Raw genomic sequence first — 23,332 nt, forward strand, 5'->3', positions numbered from 1 at the left:
CTCGCACAAGGCTCAGGAATCTGGCAGGTTGGGTTGTGTGTCCGATGGATTCATATTAAAGGACGTCTCTTTCGCAGGAAATACACCAGACCAGTGGGATGGCGGAGTTGAGGGAAATCTGATTTGAGATATATTTCTCCATCTCTTCCAGGCCACCTGAAGAAACCCAAGAGGAACCCTGAGCAAAGATCAGAATCTGAAGGTGGCTAGGCAGCTCTTTTTGAATAAGTCAAAAAAGTAAACCGATAATACCTTGTTTGAGAGTTTTTTCTTCTTCTCCCAACTAAAGATAAGAGAGGACATGCTCGCTTAGGAGGTTACCACAGCGGCTGTGTTTGTCACTCCGGTGAGCTCTGCCTCTCCTTTTGCTGCCTGTAATGGAAAGCAGCAGGGGGTTAGGCCTGGCTCAGAGGGGCAGCGGCAGTGTTTTTCTATCACTCTGTCAAACCCAGTGATGAACAGGAGCAGGAGCAGACCAGGAGTTAAAGCAAGGGGAGGGCGGTCGATGGCAGCAGAAGGAAAAACCCATCAGGGAATTTGGTGTACATCCACGATAGCTTTTGACTAAGACTGATTGCTTTGCAGAATAAACTTGCACAGCCCTGGTCCTTTCTCAAGATGCAACCTTAAAAACGACCAGGAGGGATTCTGTGCATACTGCCAGCCGGGTGGTGTATGTGAAGTTTTTAAGTCCACCAAACACTTTTGGAGTTCCAGGGGGAAACAGCTTTCACGTTTGACAAACCTGTCCCCATTTACTTCAATTGTAATGAATTTGGCTGCAATGCTGTTTACTCCCAAAACCCCAAAAGACACAAAACACTCTATCTGCAAAGTGGTCAGTAGATAATGAGTGCATTTTCATTTTTGGGTGAACTATCCCTTTAACGACTTGCACCAAAATAAATCAGGAGGGATTCTGTGAATGCTGCAAGCTGGGTGGTGTTTGCATTTTTTTTTTTTTTTTAAATGAAAGACACATCCTAAATAAGGTCCTTAATGAAAACGTGTGAGTGTGGGCCAGTGGCCAGCAGACTGCATGGCTGGCGAGGAGCTCCTCCCACCTCCGCGAGTGCTCTCTCCCCTGCACGCTTGCTGCAGCAGAGGCAGGACTCCTCAGCTCCACCTCTGCACACAGACACACACACATACACAGTACAGCAGCAGCAGCAGGAGGAAGCTCCGGAGGAGGCAGTGGCAGCAGCAGCAGCGTGCTAGTGTTGCCCGGCAGGAGGAGAAAGGATCCCCGCAGCAGAAGCAGCAGCCGCAGCGGTCTCCTGGGTCATTAACCTGCCGCTGTAGGTGGAAGACAGGCGGATTTATACGTTTGCCTGCGGGACTCTGAAGTAACAGCAGCTACTGTACAGTTGTGCTGTCTATTTATTTATTTATTTAGTCTTTTTGTGTGGAGGGGACCGGTTTGTGTTGCCAGGGAAGACAAGGTCCGAGCAGGTAAGCGGTTACTCATATAACCTTCTTCAGCATTGGTGACACTGGTGTTTTCCTTGTTTTCCATGTTGTCCACACATGAGTTAATGGTTCAGGTAGAGTCAAGTTCTTACATTTGACATGTTTTATTTATGAGTCGTGGGATAAAAATAACAACGTTCCCAGTTAGTCCACAAATCAATTTCTGCTTTCGTCAAATATCCAGTTATCAAATATCTAAAAGATAAATAAAAGTCTCAAGCTGTTGGGGATGGGTTGTTTTATCCAAATATTTAAATTTCTTTAGGTGGAAGTTTTGATATGTTACAAAATGTCACAAGGTTGATGTTATTGTTTATTTTGGTGGATATTTCGACTGAACAGAAACAGGTTGAGCCCCCCCCCCCCCCCCCCCCCCCCCCCCCCCCCCCCCCTGAATGAATGGGCTGTGTGAGTGAGGCAAGCGTGACAAATGTTGCTCGTAAAGACAATTTGTATTCAGCGTGCGTGAGTCTGTGTGTGTGTGTGTGTGTGACCTGGTTATCAGAGCGTGATGTGGATGGACTATAGTTCCGTCTCATTATTTTCAATAAGTATTTTCCTCCATGGACATTCAATTAAATCAATGTGGTCTTTCTTTTGGCATGGACACAGCTAATGTGGCAGTAATAATAGTTAATACTAACAATGTTACAGCAGCCCTGAAGTATAAACCACAAGGTGACCTGTGCTTCCTCCAGGCTGTGCCACTTGTAGCATGGGTGCTGGTTTGGGGTGGTGGGTGGTGGTGGTGGTGGTGGTGGGTCACATGTGTCTGCTGGTGCTGGGCGCTCGCTCCTGCAGAAAGATTCAGACAAAGTGCAGTTCTTTCCAGCTGTCCAGTGTCGATAAGCCCTCGGACCTTAAACTTCATTACCCCTCTTGGTCACCACTTCTGCGGGCCATGTAATCTGTTCCATCCAGTCCATACCATTGCCTCCTGACTGCAGGCAGCTCCAGGCAAGTCCCTAGAGTCTCCAGACTCAGGGTATTGCCTCATGCTTAGAGTCCTTCAGATTAGGATAGTGGATTTTTAATCCTCCAGCCAATCTGGACAGGCTTTTGAGACATCTAGTGGCCGAGCAGCTGTGTATATGAGCAGATGTGATTGGAACAAGTGACTTTGAAATTCACCTTTCATTAGGTGACCATAAAATGTCCAATCCGAAAAATGTCCACCGTCCAACTTCTGCTCCCTCTCATCTTATTTTCCTCTGACTTCTAGCGAGCTCATGAGGTATTTTTCATCTGCGTTTTATTTTGAAGGGGCTTGAATATTTTTTCCCCATATCGCTGAACTTTTGCTGCTTGTGTGTGCGTATTTACGAGAGGAAGTTAGAAATACTGGACCTTGAGCTTGGGGAGGCGTGGGGAATGTAGACAGCAGGGTCTATCTCTGTTCAAACAAGCAGGGCTGAACACGACAACAACAGCTAGAATAACCTAAACTGAAGCACAGCTTCAGAGTCTTTTCTGGAGAAGAGAGACAGACGGAGCACAAATATGTTGGACATCTCAGATCAGCCTCTGTGGAAAATCAGAGACTAAACTGTCCCAGTTCAAGGACTAAACTATGTGTGCAGTAACTTAATAAACTCACCACAGTAGAGCTCTCTCTCTCACTGTGGGTGCTTTGTTGTTGCATGATCATGACAATCCCCTCTAGACACATCCCTGACTGCCAGTCAGTTTGCTCTCTTAAGCAGTCGGCCCAGTAGCCGAATGATCTGCGTGATCTCCTATCAGTCAGCACTTCATATGACTCATGCACGGTGCCTTGAGATGTGAGGCAAGGCTCAGCTTCCTCTGTTGTCGCAGGAACGGTTAAACAAACAGTTAAACTGAGGGTGCTTTCCTGCACAAACTGAGTCAGACAGAACAAAGAAATATGTAAACATGCATTATCTTCACCAGCAGGAAACCTCTTCATTCCTATAGGATTAGTGGATGGCAAGGTTGTTCCAGTGGAGCCATGAATTGCCAGGTCTCAAGGATTCCTTATCTATGGTTCTGCTACTCAATAAACAAATATAAGATTTAGAGATTCTTTGTGAAAGCATCTTGTATTTTATCATATTGTATGAATGCCTAATGTAATAGGCTGCATACATTCATACAGTACGTAGACCCATTTCTTCCCACCTGTCTCCTCTGTTTTTCTGCGAGATAATGAGTGTAGATAGGGAACTAATGTCGCTGCGCCTCATTGCAGCACCTTGTTGTGAGGCAATTAAAGCTGTGTTAAGAACATAAAGAGGGACACCCAGATGCAAGGAAACAAATGATCCCTCTGAAATGTTGTTGATCTTCTCACCATCAGTCCAGTTAAACAGGACACAAAGAGGCAGAGGAAGGAGGTGTGTGTGAGGGACAGTTTGTTTGTGAGAGAGCGAGGACACACATGTGGAGTGTGTGTGTGTGGTGTGTGTGTGTGTAAGGGGGAAGGGGAGGTTGTAGTGGGTGTGAGATTCACCCTGGTGAGACTTAAGACATTCCTGGCATTCCGACCTCAAGGATGCTTGAGGCTCCTCTGTCTTCCTCCAGTGAGTCGGGGGCTGCAGAAGACTCCGGAGGGCTTTTATGTCACTGGGCTCACACCGACAGACCCTTTGGTTGAACAGAAACCACATACCCTCTAATTTAGGAGGCCATGGGAACAAGTAGCACAGCACACAGCGGCTCTTCTTAAGTTACATCCGCAGACGACACTTAAATCCTAGCGGAGGTTTTCTATGAGCTTGGAGACACTTGTCAGCTGGGACTCTGTCATCACTGCCGTAACTATTTCAAGTTCACATTTTGACCAGTCTATTAACATAACAGATTAAAAAAAAAAAGAGTATAACATAGAAAATCAAAAATCAAAAATTCACAAATCATACCGTAGAACTATTTTAACCTATGGCAACATTAGGCCAGGGGTTACTGTGGTACTGAACCGTCAGCAGCCTCTAATGACTAAATAAACAGTGACAATGCAGATTGTGTTTAGTATGATTTAAACCCAACCCTCTTAATAAGGTTGGGTCGATAGAAGATAAGGTATCAGACATGGTACAGATCTGGTGTATTGGTTTGATTCAGCCTGAGGTAAACATAAACAACCTTTAAACAGTTTGATGCTTGGAAAATAAAAATAGTAATGTTATTTGTAAAGCAAAAGGCAAACAAAAAGCAATTACACAGACTTAAGGAGATTAATTATCTTAACACTGTACCTCTTTCTTCTCTCCTCTCTCTTTTGCATACTGCTGTGTGTTCAACGCCTGGTGACGTTCCAGCCTCTCCAACCCAGCCATGAGAGTTCATCCCCTGTCTGACAGATCCTTCCACACCCACTTCTGACACAACCGGATTTAGTAAACCAAAGATGTCAGCGTGCAGCGACTTTGCAGAACACGTGTGGAAACCCGGCTCTTGTAAGAACTGCTTCCACCCACTTAGTGCGCACAAGACTGTCGGCGGCCTGGGTGGCAGCGCGCCGGTCGCCTGTTTGAAGAGCAGCCTGGGAAGCGATGAAGAAACTGGAGTAACGACGCCCTCACCCTACAGCAAGCCAACCATCGCTGTCAAACCCACTATGATGAGCCTTGACACCAACGAGTCGACTGATGTCAACATGAACATAGAGCAGGTAAATGTCTCATTCCTGTATCAAACCATAGTGTTTATCCTGCCTGGGTATATCTCTGTTTTTAATGTGTGCTCATGTTTATGTGTGACAGGAGAACACAAAGAGCCCAGTTGAGCGCTTGGGATTGAAGAAGCTCTTTGACCTGTCGTCTCTTTATATCGATAGCAATGGCTGCAACAAGGCCCATAGAGATGCAGTTCAGAGTCCTGAAACCAAGATGGACTACAACAACTCCTTTACTTTTTCTCCCTTGTCCCCCAATATCCTGCCGAAAGACTCAATGATCATCGGCAATATCTTTGTAACTCAGGAGGAGGGAAGAGGTTCCCAGAGTTTAAAGAAAAATACCAATGGGGACAACCGAAAGCAGCAGAGTATTCCGTCTGGTATTAGAACCACAAGCACTTACAACGGAAGTACTGTGACTACAAGGGACACCCGTCAGGGGTCTGTGGAGATCCGTTCGCCAGGGGGCTTTGTCCCTACCAGTCCTACCACAGTGTATAGCAATGGTACAATCAGTGGGAGTACTACTTCTGTTACCACTAAGACTGCCAGCACTTGTACCACTTTCCCAAACTTGACTTTAAGCGTGGAACCCCCAAGATACAGCCCCCCTTCAACCCTCCACTCTGTTCCCATCCTGTCAAAACAGACCAGCCTATCGGACTCATCGTGTTCTTATCGTAGTAGTACAGACTCACTTCCTGGGGCAGAGGGGTCGGGAGGAAGACATGTAAGGCCAGGAAGCCCCCAAAGTCCATCAGCCATGAGTAGCCCACAATCACCGCCCAACTCTGCCAATGGTCAGATGGACTCAGAACCCATTTATGCAGAGAGCACCAAGAAAAAGCGCAGGCCGCAAGGAAATGGGCTGCAAACACAATCCGAGTCCCCAGATCAAAGTAAGAAACTGTCCTGCTCTGAGCCTGAGCTTTCAGGAGAGAGTCAACGGGCCACCATCACTGTAATGGCCGCTCACACCGAGGAGAACAACAGGACTTTTTACCTGAGCAGCCCAGATTCAGCCGTCAGCACCCAGTGCAACTTTAGCCCAACAGCACGTAAAGACCCCAGCAGCCCAGCCTTCCGCTGGCCCAGTCCCAGCCACAGTGCGCCATCTCTGGTCACAGAAGCTAGCCTGAGCCCCACTCTCCATCCCAAGCCTCAGTCTAGTCCACCAATTCCGCCAAAGAGAACCAACCGCTCCCCAAAACTGGGCACCTCTAGCCTCTCATCCTCCATGTCCTCTCCTGTCCCCTTCCCTGAACTCCCACGACTAGGCACCTCCAGCCTCTCATCGTCCATCTCATCTCCCGTCCCTCTCCCTGAGCTTCCCATGCTTTTCCTCGTCTCTGCTAGAGAGGGCCACTTCAAGGTTCACACAGAGCACCACAGTGCTGCATCCGAACGCTGGCCCAAGCCGCACCACCACAGTTCTGGCTGGAACTGCTGCATTAAGGAAGAAGAGGAGGATGAGGAGAGAGAGCGGAAAGAGGGTGAGAAGAAGAAGCTGGCCAGCAATCCGGGTACAACCTCTCGGGTGACAGACCTGGTCAATGGTGCTGCTGTCTGGAAGGAGGCCAGGGACTGGAAGGCCCACAGCAGCCCCCCTCCGGTGACAGAGCCAGGCACGGCCCCCCCAACTCCCCCCAACAATGGTGCCTGTCAGGGGAAGGCTGGAGGCATCGATGCAGAGGAGGAGGGCAAGCATAACGGGAGCATGCCAGCCAAGCAACCGTTGCATGGCAGCTCTGATGAGCTGCTGGCCCCCGGGAAGGAAATTGCCAATAATGAGCCCAATCCACCTCCTCCCCCACCGAAGAAACTGCACAGGTAAGAATAACAAAGAACTTTTTGTTTGGCCTTTAATGGTCCAATTGTTACCACTCAATTAGTTTAGAATGTGACGCCTATATCTGGATGAGACTACTTTGTGATTGAATATTCAAATAATGTCTATTTCCATGATTTTTGTATGGGGGGGTTAATCCTGTGGTAAGAGGTCAGAGGTATTGACCAAATGCCAATTGAAAGTTGGTAGAGCTCAAGTTTTTAAGCTGTACAATCAGATCAATAAACACAAAATGCACTTTAATGAAGCTGTGAACACAATCGTTTTATATAGATAAAGGACTAGTGATTAATAATCCTATACCAGTGGTATTCAGCTTCCTCATGTCAAATGTTTAAGTAAATCCTAAATGCTGTTTTACTTAAACATCTTGTGTTTATATGTAATTTTCCGCCTTCTATACATTCCTCATCATGCCGTCTGTGGTGGATAAAGGCAGAGAAGAAAATGCTTCAGACAGTTTGAGGAAGAGTTGGTCTTAAATACTGTTTACCATGCGTAAGCTGTGTAAAAGAAAGAATAGCGGTAATAGAAGTTTAATTACACATCAGCACACCAGGCCCTTGCTTTAAGATGAATGCTATGCATTTTTTAAACCTGAACTTCAACCCATTACGTAACAGTATTTGCGTGCATGTCATCAGGTTTTCTACCTATGTCTTGCATATATTGATGTGACTATAATTCAGCCATGATATTGTGGTTTCATTATATTACATAATTTAGCACTTACAAGATGCACTTAGTTTAAGAGCATAAATTAATTTTGCTCTCTCCAGCGACTATATATATATAAATATCATATACATTTATATTTATATTACAATTCTGGCGCTTCTTATGTAAAATAATCAGGTTTTCCCAGTGATGGTGCATGTACACACATCTCACTGCAGGCATTGGTTTGACTCTCAATGTGCCTTTTCCTTTCATAGCATCATTATTCAGCCTTGAATCAGCCTCCATTCTCGCGCCTTGTGATCATTCAAACTGCTCCGGCGTTCTGCTCAATGCACGCTTTGTTCTATTCATGCTCGTAATGTGACTTCTTCGATTCTAATTAACAGGAAAAATGGGTCTGTTAAATAGTCCCCTTCTGTGTCACGCTACTGTACATTTGTTTTGGCTGCAGCACGACAGACAGGAAAAAACAGGGCCTTGTTCCATTCATATTGTCACACTGGGACAAATCTGTCATTAGCAGGTGTTCAGATGCATCTTTGGCCAAAAGAGTTTTCACATTTGCTCTGTCGCACATGACTATTGGAATACACGTGGCCTTCTACTTTTTGTGCTTAGTAATTCATTCCATCACTCACAGAATCTGCAGATTAATAGATTTTCTTTTTTATTAAGACCTTATGATCATGACATACTCTCCACAAGGCTTCTAGTCTGCATAGATGTTTATTAGCAACAGCATTTGCACACATGCTTTAACCTGAGTCTACAGGAGGCTAAGAATATGCACTCTCTCTGAGTCAGCTACTCAAAGGAGAAAGAGAGAAGAGGCCTTGTGTTGCATCAAATGATCTCCTCAGAATAAACTTTGCTTTGTCTGGGGGGGGGGGCTGAGGTCTAATACACGGCTGTGACTTCCTCAAGACCAGCAGATGTCTGGAGCTGCTGGAATCAGCAAAAGCGTAGTGGGAGCGTTTTTTTTTTTACTATCAAAAACACAGATTACACTGATCACGTTTCACTGGCCGTTATGTTTGCGTTAATTCTAGTAAGGCGCTGTCTCTCCTGTTATGACATTGCCGACATTCTGCGCTGATAAAAATACACCTTGTTGAGACACATGTGGGATCACGCCTGGAGCCAGTGGGCGACAGTTGTGGCTCTCTGGTGTTTCAAGTTTATCGGCGGGTTTAGTTTGTTTCGTCAACAAGTGTCCCAGGGAACCAGACGTTTTCTGGAGTACTGCAGGGTAACGGAATCTAAATATCATCTGCATAGAAACCAAAACGTTGAAAGAAGATCTACTCAGGGTTAAAAATAAGCTTTTGTGCGGGACGAAAGGGAAAACACATGCAAACGTGTACGTGCACCCTGTGAGGCAGCATTTTTAAATGTGCTGAATCATTTAGAAGCCACAGATGGTTGGCCTCCCATAGACTTTGATCACATCATATGTGCCTCTCTTATTCCTTTTTAACAGGTCAACATAGCGATCTTTTCACGGGTCGACCGAAGGCTACATCCACACTAATAATTTATAGTTGTGAACCGCATCACTTTTGCTACGTTCACGTCTGGTATCCACTCTAGCCTGGAGTTTTCTAGACATTAGAGCCTTTTGGAAACGCTGATACAAATGTGCATATTTGTTTCCTGATTGGTTCTTAAGCTAATGCTTAGTTTTAGTAACAGTGCCACAAAGAAATCTCTGCGACTACATCAATTACGCATCATACTGCAGCACAAAAAATCGACTTCCTGTTTACTTCAGCATGCACATGACCAGTGTACAAGAATGGTCATGTGCCAGAGACAGATTATTTGTGACACAAAGCTAAGACGCTTGTCTCCACAAAGATAGAAAATGGATTAGTGTGAATGTAGCCGAAGAGACGTGTGTGTGTTTGCGTTGTGTGTCTGTGACATGCCTGAATGTGTGAGTGAGTCCTCTTTAAAAGGGAAGGCGTGTCGATTGGTCAGTGAAGGTTGCCAAAAGGGAGGGGCTTTAGCGAACAGATTGTTGCCCCTGGCAACTTCCAAACTGTCCCAGTCTGGCAAGCGGCTGCCACCAATAGAAGTAGAATTTATAGATCAGTCATGTGGATTTGATTCCATTGATTGTGGCTTGGGCGTGAAGTGCCTTGTTCTCCCTCTTGTTATCTCTAAACTACTGTTCCAAGACAAGCGGCCCCTCCCTCCACAGAGCCACCCTGGTTCCCTCTCGGCAGCAGAGCCGACAGCATCTCGCTGCCATCTGACCTCAGAGAGGCTGCTCTGAGGTGACCGGCCGGGTCAACGATTGAATGAATGCTACATGTGAGATGTGGCTGCTTTAATTTTTGCGCATCTCATTGGCGCTGTTGCTTTTCCTGCTGAGACAGACTTTAAATACACATATGACTCGTGAACAACCAGGGTTGTGTTACTACACATGGCAAGGCTTTAGAGAGCCACCGGTCTGATCCAGGGGGCAGTCTGTTTCCCGCCAGCCCGACAAGGACCCTCTGCCTTTCCAGCATGAGGTAGGCACCGAACGGCAACTTCTTTTCTTAACATCGCTAAAGATCAGGGAGATATCAGTTGCAAAGGAAAATGGGGTCAAAGTTTGAGTGTGTCGCAGAGGGATCGTGTTTAACTACACTGGCTTCATAGGTAAGAAGAGGCCTCACCCCTCTACCAGCCAGCACCCAGATGTGCCTTTTAGAATGGTGCAGCGACAAACAGCATGTGGTCAGTTTGTTACTAGTTTTATATTTCCACTCACTTTTTGCTCTTCCGGGCTTCTAATCCTTTTATGCCTAAATTATCTTAGGCTATCCATCTTTTCATTTAGTTTATCCCAAACTCAAGTTATGGAGGGGAAATAGATTAAGGGAGAGAAGCTATGGGTTGCAATAACTCAGAGAAGGGGGAAGCAGACAGAGAAGAAGATAACCAGGCTGCAGCAGGTTGTAAGAGATAAAAAGAATCGGTGTCAAACATTAATGGATCTTTGGTTTATGGAGCTATACAACCATTGCAGCTTTCCTTCAATTCTGGGAAAGAAACGATGTACGTCTTTCTTCCCGGCTCGGATAACATGTACAGTACAATGTAATCTAATATAACAGCCCTGCAAGAAATATCACCTCATTAAGTCTTTGTAATAATATGAGCGGAACATTTACATCAGTTTCTCTCTGACTCAGCAAAAACGTGATATTTTAAAGGTGAGCAGAGGTTGTGGTAGTTGCATTTCTGTTGCAGAGGTTTGCATAACATTGTACCGGTGCTCATGAAACCACCTCCTTGCTGTGACGGAGTCAAATCTGAGTCAGCCCACTCCCCGATGCAACTCCACCCCAGTGTAACAAAACTGACTTGTTAATGTGTTGGGTGGGATCAGGTCGGTGTTGGATTTCATGGCCCATAATGCTGTGTAAGCAGCTTTGATTCTGACCTGTCTCAACATAATACAGCCCCAGAAAGCAAATGTTTGTTTGTAAAGCCGTTCTTTTCCGAGACACAAATTTGGCTGAGACGTTTACCAGAGTTTTCCTTTTTTAGCAAATGCAGCAGGAATTGTCTGGGGGATAAAAACAGTCAAATGTGAGCAACCCTCAGGCGAGAGATGGCGTCTGGGTAGAGTGCAGAGGAGGCAGGGAGTTGATGACGTGTAAGAAACTTCTTCGGGGACCGTCAGGAAACTGTCCCAAGCAAGTGACTGGGATGTTTGAGTTCCCACTTCCAGCCCCTTTAGAAGATGTCAAGGAAAATGCAAGTGCACGTCTGAAAGCAGCTTCAGTGTGTGAGGCGGGGGTTAACGGACCCTGTATTTACCATGGAGGCGCCTCTAAATAGGTCTCAAGAAGTAACAATCCTGCTCCACAACAACAGTTTGTGTCTCCTTTTACAGCGGCACCCTGCGATCTGTACCTAGTCAGCTGTAACCCCAGTCTGATCCCGTTTTTAAAAAACTGCCCCGGCTCCTGTCACACAGCTTTATTATTACCCACACACACGGTCAGAATAGTCCGCGCGTCAGCGGATCCCTGTGCGTTACTTACTGTAGCATGACTGTTTACATTCTAAATCTGGGTCACTGTTGTTGCCGGGCTGATTGCAGAATACAAACCTTGTCTGAATGGGCTGTGATTTCTCATGTCGACTTTGTTTTAATGACGGACAACATTTTATCTATTCTGTGGAAACGGCCAATCAAGATGTTTATGAATGGATGTTTAGGCTACAGCCTGGTGATCGGACCACAGGGATTAAATTATGGATTGATAAAGTTATTTTTAACCTCAGCCAACGAGGTTATGTTTTCAACCCTGTCCGTTTGTTTGTTGGTTTGTTTGTGAGCAAGATTACACAAAAACAACTGATCGGATTTCCGTGAAACTTAGTGAAGGGATGTGGTAAATTTAGGGAAGGAAACCATTACATTTTGGTGCGGATCCGGATCAGGGAGCGAATCGGGGATGACATTTTTTTCTTTAGATAGCGAGGGGGTTTTCCCAGCAAACAATTCATGCATCTTGATGAAAAATACTCAAAGGACTGATATGTGTGTGTGAAATTTGCGGCAGCTTGGTTCAATTAAAGGGGTCTGTCCGGCTTTGGCTGATGTTTGCCCTCTACTGAGTGCAGCTCTTGTTACTATAAGGAGCTAAACTCATTTGTTTTAATACTGTCTATCAAGTTGTAGATAACTAGTGATCGTATTCCTGTCACCAGCAGTGATTCAATCAGTTAATCGATGGGCAGAACATTTAAACAAGTAATTTCAACATGTCGCCTCAGGCTCAAGGGAAATGTAATGAGACATTTTCACAATTTTTTTTTGTTTCTCATTTATAGACTAAATAATGAATCAATTATTCAAGAAAAGGTATTGTCAGATTGATTGATGATAAAAATGAAGGTTTTACTAAAGGCCCTGAAGGGTGTATATGTTTGTACATGCAGTCCTAATCAGAGAGAAGGTGTTTTTTTTCTAATGCCCTGAATCCGGGGGCTCGTTCAGCAGCGCACGTCCTCCAGCTGGACAAAAGCAGTGACGCTCCTTCATCACGGAAAAATCTCATGTTTTGGACACACATGTCGGAGATCTGCAGTGAGACGTGCACAGGTGCATTCATGTTCATAGACTCATAGTCTCCCGCAACCCCAGTATCATTCCTCCACTGCCTCAGCATTTCCACCGCCTTTCATCACGTCGCTCTTGTCAGTAAAACGATAGCAGATCCTTTAGCTTTAGTGTCCACAGGGAACGTCCTCTTCCTTTGTGTCCCTCCTACGCTCCTCTCTCCCTCTCTCCCTCTCTCCTTTCTCCTGGTCGTCTGTTTGTTCTGCTGATTTATGGGGGGAATTGAAGTCAGGGGCCGGCAGATAAATGGTTGGCCGAGTCATTTTGTGATGGAGGAGAGGAAAGGGAGATGAAGGGACGAGACCTTGTTTCCCTGAGCCATTAGCTGGTATAATGAGACAAGTGAATGGCTGTCGCTCAGCCTAATTGGTCACCTTAGTTAGATAGTCTCCTCATGCACAGTTTGCAGGTGTAGAAGTCGCCATTGTGGTGGACATGCAGGCAAACTGAAAAGTGGACTAAAGCCTCTGAACAGTGAATGGAAAATAAATTGTGTTTTGGATTAAAGCGAGAATAAGATATAACATAATTATCATCCTACAGATGAAAAGTTTAATTTCTAGAAGTAAAAAATACACCGTTGCTGAAGTCAATGTCTCAAAGGCTAGGAGTGGCTCATGGTAGTTATTTATTAGCAAACTATTGCAAGTTTTCAATCATTATCACAAAGTGAAGCATACTGTATCTCATTATAGAGAAATATTTCCTGCAGTTATCCTCACTCAGACTGCAGCGTTCATGTGATGTGGGAGTAATGGGAATCACAAGTTGGGAAAATCCGGGTGAACGTCATATGAAGTTGGAACAACAACTTAAGAAGTCAACAAATATTTTGGTTCCCGAGTTGCTGCCGTCATTGCTTATAAACCAATAAACGTGATTTTACAATCAACATCTAAACAGGAGCTTCTGATTTTGTTCCTTGCAAACATTCTGGATCCATCTCTCACAAGCGTCTAACAAAATATATTTAACCAATACAGATGTTTTGATGATGAGTGTGCATTCGTCTTGAAGTATTTATCTATTTCTTTGCTCTATGTAAATAAAGGAAAGAGGTGTTTTTACAACGTCCATATTTTTCCTGCAATAAAACTTCAAAGCACATGAAAACACCAAATTCGTGGCAATGAGTTCAGATCTCAGCAGCTGTGACTCAGGAAGTGGAGCGAGTTGTCCACTAATCAGAGGGTCAGGGTTTTGACCCCCAGGTCCTAAATTCTGTGTGCCAAAGAGTCCTTGAGCAAGACACTGAACCCCAAATGGCCCCTGACGGCTGTGCAGCTAGTAGTGTGTGAGTGACGTGTGATAAAGTGCTGCACAGAGATGTGCTGTGTGAATGTGTGTAAAACTGTACTGTGTACGTTCATCAAGACTAGAAACGCAGGACCCTCTGAGGAGCATGTGAATGCACCGTGTGTCTTCAAGGCTTTAAACTCCAGGGAATCTTGGGAAATGTAGGCAAATCCAATGTGCCATTAACCTGTAATTGTCACTTGAGGATGCTGGATGGCAAAAGTGACATTCTCTCACTTTAATACCAGTACATGATGCAGTTTACTGTTTCATAAAAGAGTCAATATCCGAATTAAGCAAATCTGTTAGACTCGTGACATTAAGGGGATTTAGTGACGCTCGTTTGTTGCAGGTTAGAGTCACAACTGAATCGAGAAGTGTGTCCTCTCTAATAAGGAAGTGAGACTAATCCTAACAGTACACTGTGCTCAGTTTCTCGCACATACTAGTGACGCATAGTGGAGCCGATAAGAAAACGTCAAGAGGAAGTGGAGTGGTTCCACATTTGTAAACAGATGATACCAAAAAAAAAAAATCTATGGCGACAACAAACTACCGACGCACACACACACGAACAGATGGCGACGCAGACACAGAATAAATACACGCAGACTTTTGCTTGATTGCATTTTTGCTTATATCATAGTCACTGACCCCGTGTGTGTCTTTTTACAGAGTGTCAAGTAAGATGAGTGGCAGCAACATGGAGCTGGACCGCTGCAGCCAACAAGGGTCAGCAGAGAGCACTGCTTCATTACCATGGGGACTGGGCAGTGCCAGCCTGCCCACAGCCTCCACTGACAATCTGACTGCTGACACTGGTAAGAACCAATCCCACTCACGTTCTGTCCCTTTGTTCCGATAACAACTCGCACAGGGAGCCTAAGGTTTGGATCGTCATTGTACAAATTGGGAATCTAGGATATGGTCTGCTATCTATTTGGGTGAGTCGCTAGGCAAAACATGGATGTCAGGCGCCGTGCTGTTCAGACGCTGTTTCATCATGTTTTATTTTGAAGGTGTACTTTGTCCGGAGTGAAACTGAGCAGCACTAAAAACAGAAATGGTGCCGCAGGGTTTTATTGCAGCTTATCTCCTCTCTTTTCTCCCTGGTAGTGCACACGTACAGATTGTCCTGACCCGGTGTGGATTTCTGCCCGTCGTCAAACCTGAGACACAAGTCAGAATGACTGGCATATGTCCATAATTAGAAATTATTGTCATCCTCCACGTATCAGCTTTAAAACCTCCTTGATGCCGAGGCGCTTGTAATTGCTGTAACTTCCTGGGCTGTGTTGTTTGAAGAGATAATTATGGAGTATGATAACGAGGGAAAAAGGGCTTGGCTACATCCTACAGAGTACTTTTATTTTTTTCTTCTTTACAGTTCTTCCCCCCTCTGTGAAAGCAGTTATTGAAGACAGCACCGCACAATTATCTCAGTATCTGTCTCCTCTAGTGTAATGTCAAGTTCCAACTTTAAGTCTTTAATTAACAAATGGATGATAATTGGATGGAAGATGTTTTGGGTGCCAGCTTGAACTCTGGATTGTGGAAATTTACAACTATTTGGAGGAAACAAGGTATGTGTCTGTACGAGGGTTAAGCAGTAGGCAGAGACAGAGGGGATGTTGTTAATAAATCTGATGACAGGTGAGATCACAGAGGAAAATGAAGGTGTGTGCGCTCTGTTCAGATACGGGAAATAAACCTACGTGGAAACTGAATATATGGTGTGAATCCACAAAGGCAACCAATAGAAAAGCTGCCAGTTTGAGTTATGAAATATGGATTTGGTCTTGTTAACTTCAGTATTTTCTTCCTCTAAAACATTTAAAGTACACAAGCATTGTTCCTCTTGTAAACCAGACACTGTACTTCCACTTTCGATAATCGGTTCACAGACGTGCTGATAGACTTACCTCCACCAAGGTATTTATATCCATTTGTTTGTATGCTGGTTTGATTATAAGCTGAATTTCATGGATCTTGATGAAAAAATCTGGCATATTTAGAAGCCTGACATCTGTGAGTGTGTTGAATTCAGATTTTTTTGGTCAAAGGTCACTGTGGCCTCAAAAAACTAGATTTTGGCTTCTTGAACAGGAAATCTCAAGTCTGCCTCTAGGTTGTTTCTTCAAATATTGACAAAAATTGTCCAAGGTCAAATGAGCTCATGTGAGTTTACTACTAAATGTAGACTGCACTGGCTGTCGGAGGCCTACAACTGCAGGGCCATAATTGTAGTTCTTTTTGTCTTTTTTGACTAGATTTTCGGGATGCTGCGCGGAGGTCTTGTTCCTCTCCATTTGCCAGAAGTCCAGCAGCGTCAGCTCCAGGATCTCCTCTCCCGCCCTCCCTCAGCAGCTTGAGTAACCTGCCACCGCCGCTCCCGGAGAAGAAGATGGTCAACCGCACCTTGTCAGCTCCAGACAGCACCAACGGAAAGCCCTTTGTCCGAGCCTACCCGCGCCTCCCATTCACCGGCTCAGAGAGCAATGTATGTCGCCCTGCTGACATTAGCTCCCGCTCCAGTCTACCGTCCAGCCCTGTTGACCCGCGGCCCATTTTCTCCTCCAACGAGTCCCTGGAGCGGTGTCACGCCCCGCTAGGCCGACCCCTGAGGTCCCGGACACTGGACGAGTCACTGAAGAGTCACGGTCGCCTGGGCGTCCACTGTCGAAGCAGCATCACCTGCTCCTCTTCCCCTCAGCTCAGCGTGCCCTTCTCCGCAGAACAGGGTCCGGCAGCAAATTTGGGCTCCAGCATGCAGCTCCAGACGCTGCTGAGTAACATCGACAGCAGAGAGGGAGTGTACTCCAAACTGGGAGGCCTGTACGCAGAGTCTCTCCGGCGCTTGGCTCTGAAATGCGAGGATCACTTCACCCGCTCCCAGAGGAACCCACTGAGGTTTGAGGAGAGCAACTGGTCACTGTTCAGACTCACGTCCAACAAGCCAAGCTGCAACGCGGGAGATGCTGTGTACTTCTCTGCTGCCTGTGCGTCAGACCCCAGCCACTCCTACGCTGTGAAGGTAAGCTATCCCCATCCCTATGCTAGAAATGAAAGATCATATTGTCAACTTAATTACTGCTGTGGAAGAGGTTATGTTTTCACCCCTGTCTGTTTGTTTGAGAGCAGGATTACGTAAAAACGACTGAACCGATTTCCATTAAACTTGATGGAACAATAATAATATGATGGAGTAAAGAATCCATTTAAGTTTGGGACAGATCGGGACAAAGGTGCAGATCAAGAATCTTTATTGTTTTCGGAGGACTTTCTTCACATGTTTCCCAGGGAATACTAAATGGATCTGGATGAAAAAAGATATGTTTAGGAATTTGGTGCAAATTAAAATTAAAATGCAGATCCAGTGCATTTAAAAGTGGTTTCCTAGGGCAATTGTTGGGCCTGGGCTGAGGAATTCACTCGACTAAGAGCTGTGTTTTAGTTTGTTGAAACCGTGCTCACCTTCAGAACTCCTTAGATTCACATTTCTTTACATCTTAGTCCTGTTGGATTTTGCCACTCCTGTGGGTTACTGGTGGTAACAGCAGCTATGAGTGTAATGGTCAATATGTTGTGCAACCAAACAAACTCATTTAGTTTGAATCAAGATTCCTCTATCTTGCCATGAGACGTTTGTCTTATGACACAGTAAAGCTGTTGATTAACAAATATTCAAAACTTAAAATGACTACATCTTGTTCTGTAGAAGCATTTTGATGAACGACACCTTAGTGACCAAATGGGTTCTGTTGCCTGGTACTGTTTCACTAGAAAAAGCCACCACCCAGTTAAACACTTTTCATGTGAAGCAGCAGCAGGAAATGCTGTGTTTGGATTTGCTGTAACCGAACACAGCTCTGACACAGTGTGAGGAAATATCAATGAGATAAGAGCAAGTACCCACTGGACGTAATACATTCACCTTTTCCTGTGACTCGCGTGCGTGTACGTAGACATTTTGAATCCCGGACGGCGATGACAAACTCGGCCTCTCCTAGGGAAAACTATTGTGTAGAGAAGTAATTGTGTAATAGCATAAAAAAAAAGAGGGTTTGACTAAATGAAAATCTTAAGGGATTATAACTTTAAAGCTCAAGAGAAACTGAATCACGTCCATAGTTTTGCACCGTCATCATTCAGATTTAACGATTTAATAAATATTTTTATAGATTGAAAAGATATTTGCAGGAGCTGCTCATCTTTGAACCCTATGATGCCTCCATGGGTGGACGTGATTCTGAAAAGTGAGTTCAGATCAAAACAGGCAAAGGATTGTAAACAAGATTGTTGTGGGCCAGTGGTTGGTTGCAGTGCCACGTGTTTAATCTTCGGTCGGAGGTTGTTGTCAAGAGAGCAACTCGTGGTTCAGCCGCGATCGTCTTCCCTGTTGTTGAGACGAGCGATTTGCACAGCGGGTGATGTAAACTGTCTTTTTAAGCAGGGATTTGACAGGGTGAGGATAGAGCCGAGGAGGAGATTAAAAAAATCGGGCTGCGATCTTGTTTGTTCTTGCGCTGCAGACGGGACGGTGCCAGTGCAGCGCAAATCTTCCGAGGCATGTAGTGTAAACAACCAGCGAGAGAAGAAGGGTGTGGATTTGGTCTCGCGGACCTTTGTCCCAAAGTCATTAGTGGTGAGCAAAGCGGCAGCGGCTTGTACGGAGTCGGTCGTGCCACAGCCCGGGTGCCCACGCTCTTGCTTAATATCTTTTAGGCCTGATTAATCTTTACATTCCAGAAAGGATTTACATCCAGACAAACCCCTGTAGTCAAGGCCAACACACACACACACACACAAAATGCAGTATGAGGCCATCCTGAATATATCTGAAACCAGCACTGATTAGTGCTACACAGAATGTGTTTGTATAACTATCTATTGTCACGTTATCGATGTGAACATGTCGATTTTAGTCCCGTAAACATACTTTAGCATTTACCTTCGTCGAAGCTGATTGGCCACTTTATCACCTCATTGTATACACATACGAGATCAGATACAAAAATACACTGGTATTGGTAAATAAACCTTGTGGGTATACGCCATCGCTGGAGCTTACTGACAAACACAGCGCAATGACCTGATGGATGGACGGAATGATGAAATTCTGATAGTGGATTTTATCCTTAAAAGTTTGGGTTCTCCTGCAGCTTTAAAAGAATAACAGATTATATATATAGATACTGTATATTAGACTAGTGGGTTAAAAAAGCTTTTCAGTGGAGAATTCACATTGAATCTTCAGTGAATCGAGGACAGTGATTTCACTCGAGGTAGAGCAGGCGCTGAATTGGTGCTGACCTTGGACCTTCACTAACAAGCATTTCTTTCTTGTGTTTCTTGGCTCCCCTCCCTTTCTGTCTCTCTCTGTGTGGAATTCCTCTCTCCCTCCTCCCCTCTCTCCCTTTCTTCTTCCCCTCATGCCCCCCCTCCCTCTGCCCTCTGTGTGTATACCTCCACAGATCTGTAAGAGTCCGTCCGCGGAGGCCAAACAGGGCCATCTCTACTGTCTGTCGGTGCAGCAGACCATGCCTCCCCACTTCAACCTCCAGCAGGACTGCGGACACTTCATCGCTTGTGTTCCCCAGAGCATGCTGCCCTCTGAGGAAGTTTCCCAGCGCACCGCCCCGGCTCCGTCACCGCCTCAGCCGTCCACAGCTGCGCCGGGCCAGCAGGTAGACCGAGAGCGGGTGGTGGTCATCACTTCGGAGATCCCCCAGCAGACGGCAGCTGACTTCGCCCGAGAGTGGCAGGCGTTCCATAAAACTCAGCCGGAGGTCTACGAGCGTCGCGTGTGCTTCCTCCTCCTGCAGCTCTGCAACGGCCTGGAGCACCTGAAGGAGTACGGAGTCACCCACCGCGACCTCTGCCTAGAAAACCTGCTGCTTGTGCCTCATCGCAGGCCCTCCCAGTTTTCCCAGCACACCCACAACAACAACAACACCATTAATGGTTCCGGTGGTGTAGACAATCAGCGCCACCTTCCACGGCTCCTCATCAGCAACTTCGCCAAGGCCAAGCGGCGCTCCTCCGAGGACGCTGCCTCAACCAACGTGGACCCTCGCACCAAACGCAGCCACGCCAGGCTGGCACCCGAGATCGTCTCTGCAGCCCAGTACCGTAAATTTGACGAGTTCCAGACGGGCATCTTGATCTACGAGCTCCTCCACCAGCCCAACCCGTTCGAGGTGAGTCCGGCGCTGAAGGAGCAAGACTACCGCTGCGAGGAGCTGCCCCCCATCCCTCCCGTCTCCCTCTACTCCGCCGGCCTCCAGAGGCTGGCCCAGCTCCTGCTCCAACCCGACCCCATCAAACGAATCCACATTCAGGAGGCCAAGCGCATCCTGCAGAGCCTGCTCTGGGGCCCCAGGAAGGACCTGATGGAGCAGCAGCTGGAGAGACAAGGGCAGGGCGGGGGCTTCGTCGACGGGTCCCGACACGAGGGCCTCCTCAACTGGCTGGACGTGAAGCGAGCGCTGCTGATGATGAAGTTCGCCGAGCGCTCGCTGGAGCCCGAGAGGAACGCGGAGCTGGAGGACTGGCTGTGCTGTCAGTACTTTTCCTCGGCTCACCCTCTGTCTCTCTGCCACACCGCTGAACTGCTCTACTCACTGAAGTAACCGCTCGTTTTTAGGACTAGAGAAGCGTGTGTTCGTGGTGATAAGTGGTTTGAGAAAGACCAGCAATGATCAAGTTAACGTCTCGGCATCCAGAAAGTTGGATCCTGTGGAGATACTGTGAAAACCACCCACCCCGTTTGTGTTATTACTAAACGCACGAGAGCCATGTCTCTTACTCGCCGTCCACTCGGAACCTTTGAACAAAACAATATCCTGCCACAGACTTGACCTGACGAAGACATGAGGTGCACAGTCACAGAGAAATGGACGAAATAGCAAAAACACTCACTTACCGACTAGAGTCACTGATAAATTAAACGATAGAAAAGGAAGAATGTGGATAGTTTTCATAATCCTGTAATACACTTACCAAAGTTTCATGTTTGACACTGTATTTTGTATTTATTAAATATGGATTGAGGCATTTTCACCCCTGGACACAGGCTAAAGATTCATAACCCTATTCTCTGTCAGCCGACTTTTCAAAGTTATGCTGCGTCCGGTCTCAGTGTGCAGCTAATCACTTTTTATTTGCCCGACATCCTAATAAAAATATGAGGCCACTAGCAGACTGTAAGTGCTGCACCACAGATTAATGCCCGTTCCTCCGTGGATACACGTTTATTAGTTGGAGTGATCAAAGCTGATCTGTGTTTTACCTCAGGCCTTGTTAGACAGCTCTGCGGAGCAAATGGACTCATCATAAATTAATGATAAACTGTCTCAACACAAATAATTCTCAACGTCAGCCTTTTTGCTTCCACCGCACGGACGACGCCCGGTTTTCCTCCTCACGTTTACTTTTTGTACAAATTTAAATGTTTTTGACATTTTGTCACAGTGCCTTTTTGTTCTTTGTATATGTTACAGTGACATCGGACGCCACATGTAAATACGACCGGTGGTTATTGTCTTTTTCGGTGAAACTGGCCTTTCACAGGATGCTCGAGAGACAACGTTGTACAGTTTATTTGTAGTTGATACGAGAAGAAAAACGAGCCCAGGCAAAAGCAGGTCTTAAAAAGAAAAACAGCCATGAACATGAGCAGTTATAAAGATATTTATCATATAATTTGTTATCCTGTAGTCGTCACTGGAATTTCTGTGTTTATTTTCATATGTGGATGACCGTTTCTTCTTCTTCTGCTGTATGTCCCGTGCAGGCTGAAGAGAAAGCTTCAAGTTACAAGCTTTTTTTTTTTTTTATCTCAAACAAACAATTTTTCCTTTACGTCCAGAGTGATGTGACTTGAATCGTGTCTGATATTTCTCATGTTGAAGAGAGAAAAGAAAAAAGGGTCTGATCTCCCAACTAATACATTATTAGTGATTTGAATTATTTTGTGTGTGCCTCGCTTATTTGCATCTATCAATAAACTGTGCATATATTTTCTCACAGTACTATGCAGCGTTTTTATTTCTTTGCATCCATCCATTTTAATGATTGCGCTAGGAACATTATATTGATATTAGTGGCTTTACATAAAAATAAACGTCTATAGTTGGGTATAAATTCATTTTAACATACACTAGTCGTACATACTGTGTCTTGTCTTTGAGAGATTCTAATTGTAGGAAGGAAATTTTATAATGATGATAAAAACATATTGAAATCTTTAAAAAAAAAAAACAGAACACAAAGAAAGATAACTGAAAGGAAAATATTAAAAACTGACATAATCTGTTAAAAATCTGGCATTAAAAGACTTTCTTTCAAAATTGGTTCTAAGCGATACTTAGAAAAAACTGTTAAAGTGCTGAAAAGTCTAATCTTCTCAGGTAATAAATCCCAGGTCAGCCTCAGTTATCAGCCTTGACTTCAGAGCAACTGGCAAAGTGTTAGATTTCATCTTAGGGAGTTAGTTTCTCCGTAATGTAACCGAGGACCAGACTGTGCTCAGCGTGAAAAGTTATGAAAAGAATCTTTAAATAAATCCTAAAAGTTACCAGCAGCTTATTATGGGAGAGGGGGGGGGGGGGGGTCTGATGGGGGTTCAGGCCCCGGAGTCTCGGGACAGAGGAAGTGTAAAGTTTTTTTTATTTTGACTAACGTGGAGAACTGACTGCAAACATAAGTCAGGGCACCTTTGTTATGTTTCCTGTGTTGCTGTTATTTTCCGGCTTAGAATTCCTTTTGCTCTACAGCACATCATGCAGGATGGTGGCACCAAGAAACATGTAACAAAGATGGACATCTGTGAATGTCCGAATCTGAATACAATCCTTTTTCCAAAACTCAAGTAATTCAGAAGACTTTTAATGTGACATGGAATAAATATTTCTTATGTTAACAGCCAGAAGCTAATGGCCAGAGAAATCTATGAAACTTCAATCAGCCGAGTGCAGGAGACACATCTGCTGGAGACCGGGGGGGGGGGGGGGGGGGGGGGGGTACATTGCACGGATCAGCACAACAGGTTGTACGTGTTGTGGAATCTCAATTTGAGTTTGGAGCCTCGGGGCTAAAGCAGACCGCAGACTTTCTCCCCCCCCCCGCGTAGCTTTCTGCTCCACATCACTCCTTCAACAAACCGCTGGCTGCTCCCTTGTCATAGGTGGAACTATGTTGCTATGGTGTTTTGACCAATGAAATGGCATTTCCAGGAACGCAGTCAGCCTCTGTCTCCTTCTTTCTT

General features: G+C 45.4%; 1 protein-coding gene across 2 annotated transcripts; it reads left to right on the forward strand.

The window, feature by feature from the left end:
- Positions 1–1,115: 1,115 nt before the first annotated feature.
- Positions 1,116–22,097, forward strand: LOC128424594 (inactive tyrosine-protein kinase PRAG1). Of its 2 annotated transcripts, none has more exons than XM_053410847.1 (6): positions 1,116–1,452; positions 4,749–5,101; positions 5,193–6,937; positions 14,740–14,885; positions 16,335–17,098; positions 19,539–22,097. In XM_053410847.1, exons 2-6 carry the CDS (start codon positions 4,838–4,840, stop codon positions 20,694–20,696), a joined length of 4,077 nt encoding a protein of 1,358 aa, XP_053266822.1. In that variant the 5' UTR covers positions 1,116–1,452; positions 4,749–4,837; the 3' UTR covers positions 20,697–22,097. The 2 variants fall into 2 exon arrangements, with proteins under 2 accessions (XP_053266822.1, XP_053266821.1); XM_053410846.1 differs by having other exon boundaries at positions 4,763–5,101.
- Positions 22,098–23,332: the final 1,235 nt, after the last annotated feature.

The sequence above is a fragment of the Pleuronectes platessa genome, chromosome 19, assembly GCF_947347685.1.
Source record: "Pleuronectes platessa chromosome 19, fPlePla1.1, whole genome shotgun sequence".
Taxonomy (NCBI): Eukaryota; Metazoa; Chordata; class Actinopteri; order Pleuronectiformes; family Pleuronectidae; genus Pleuronectes; species Pleuronectes platessa.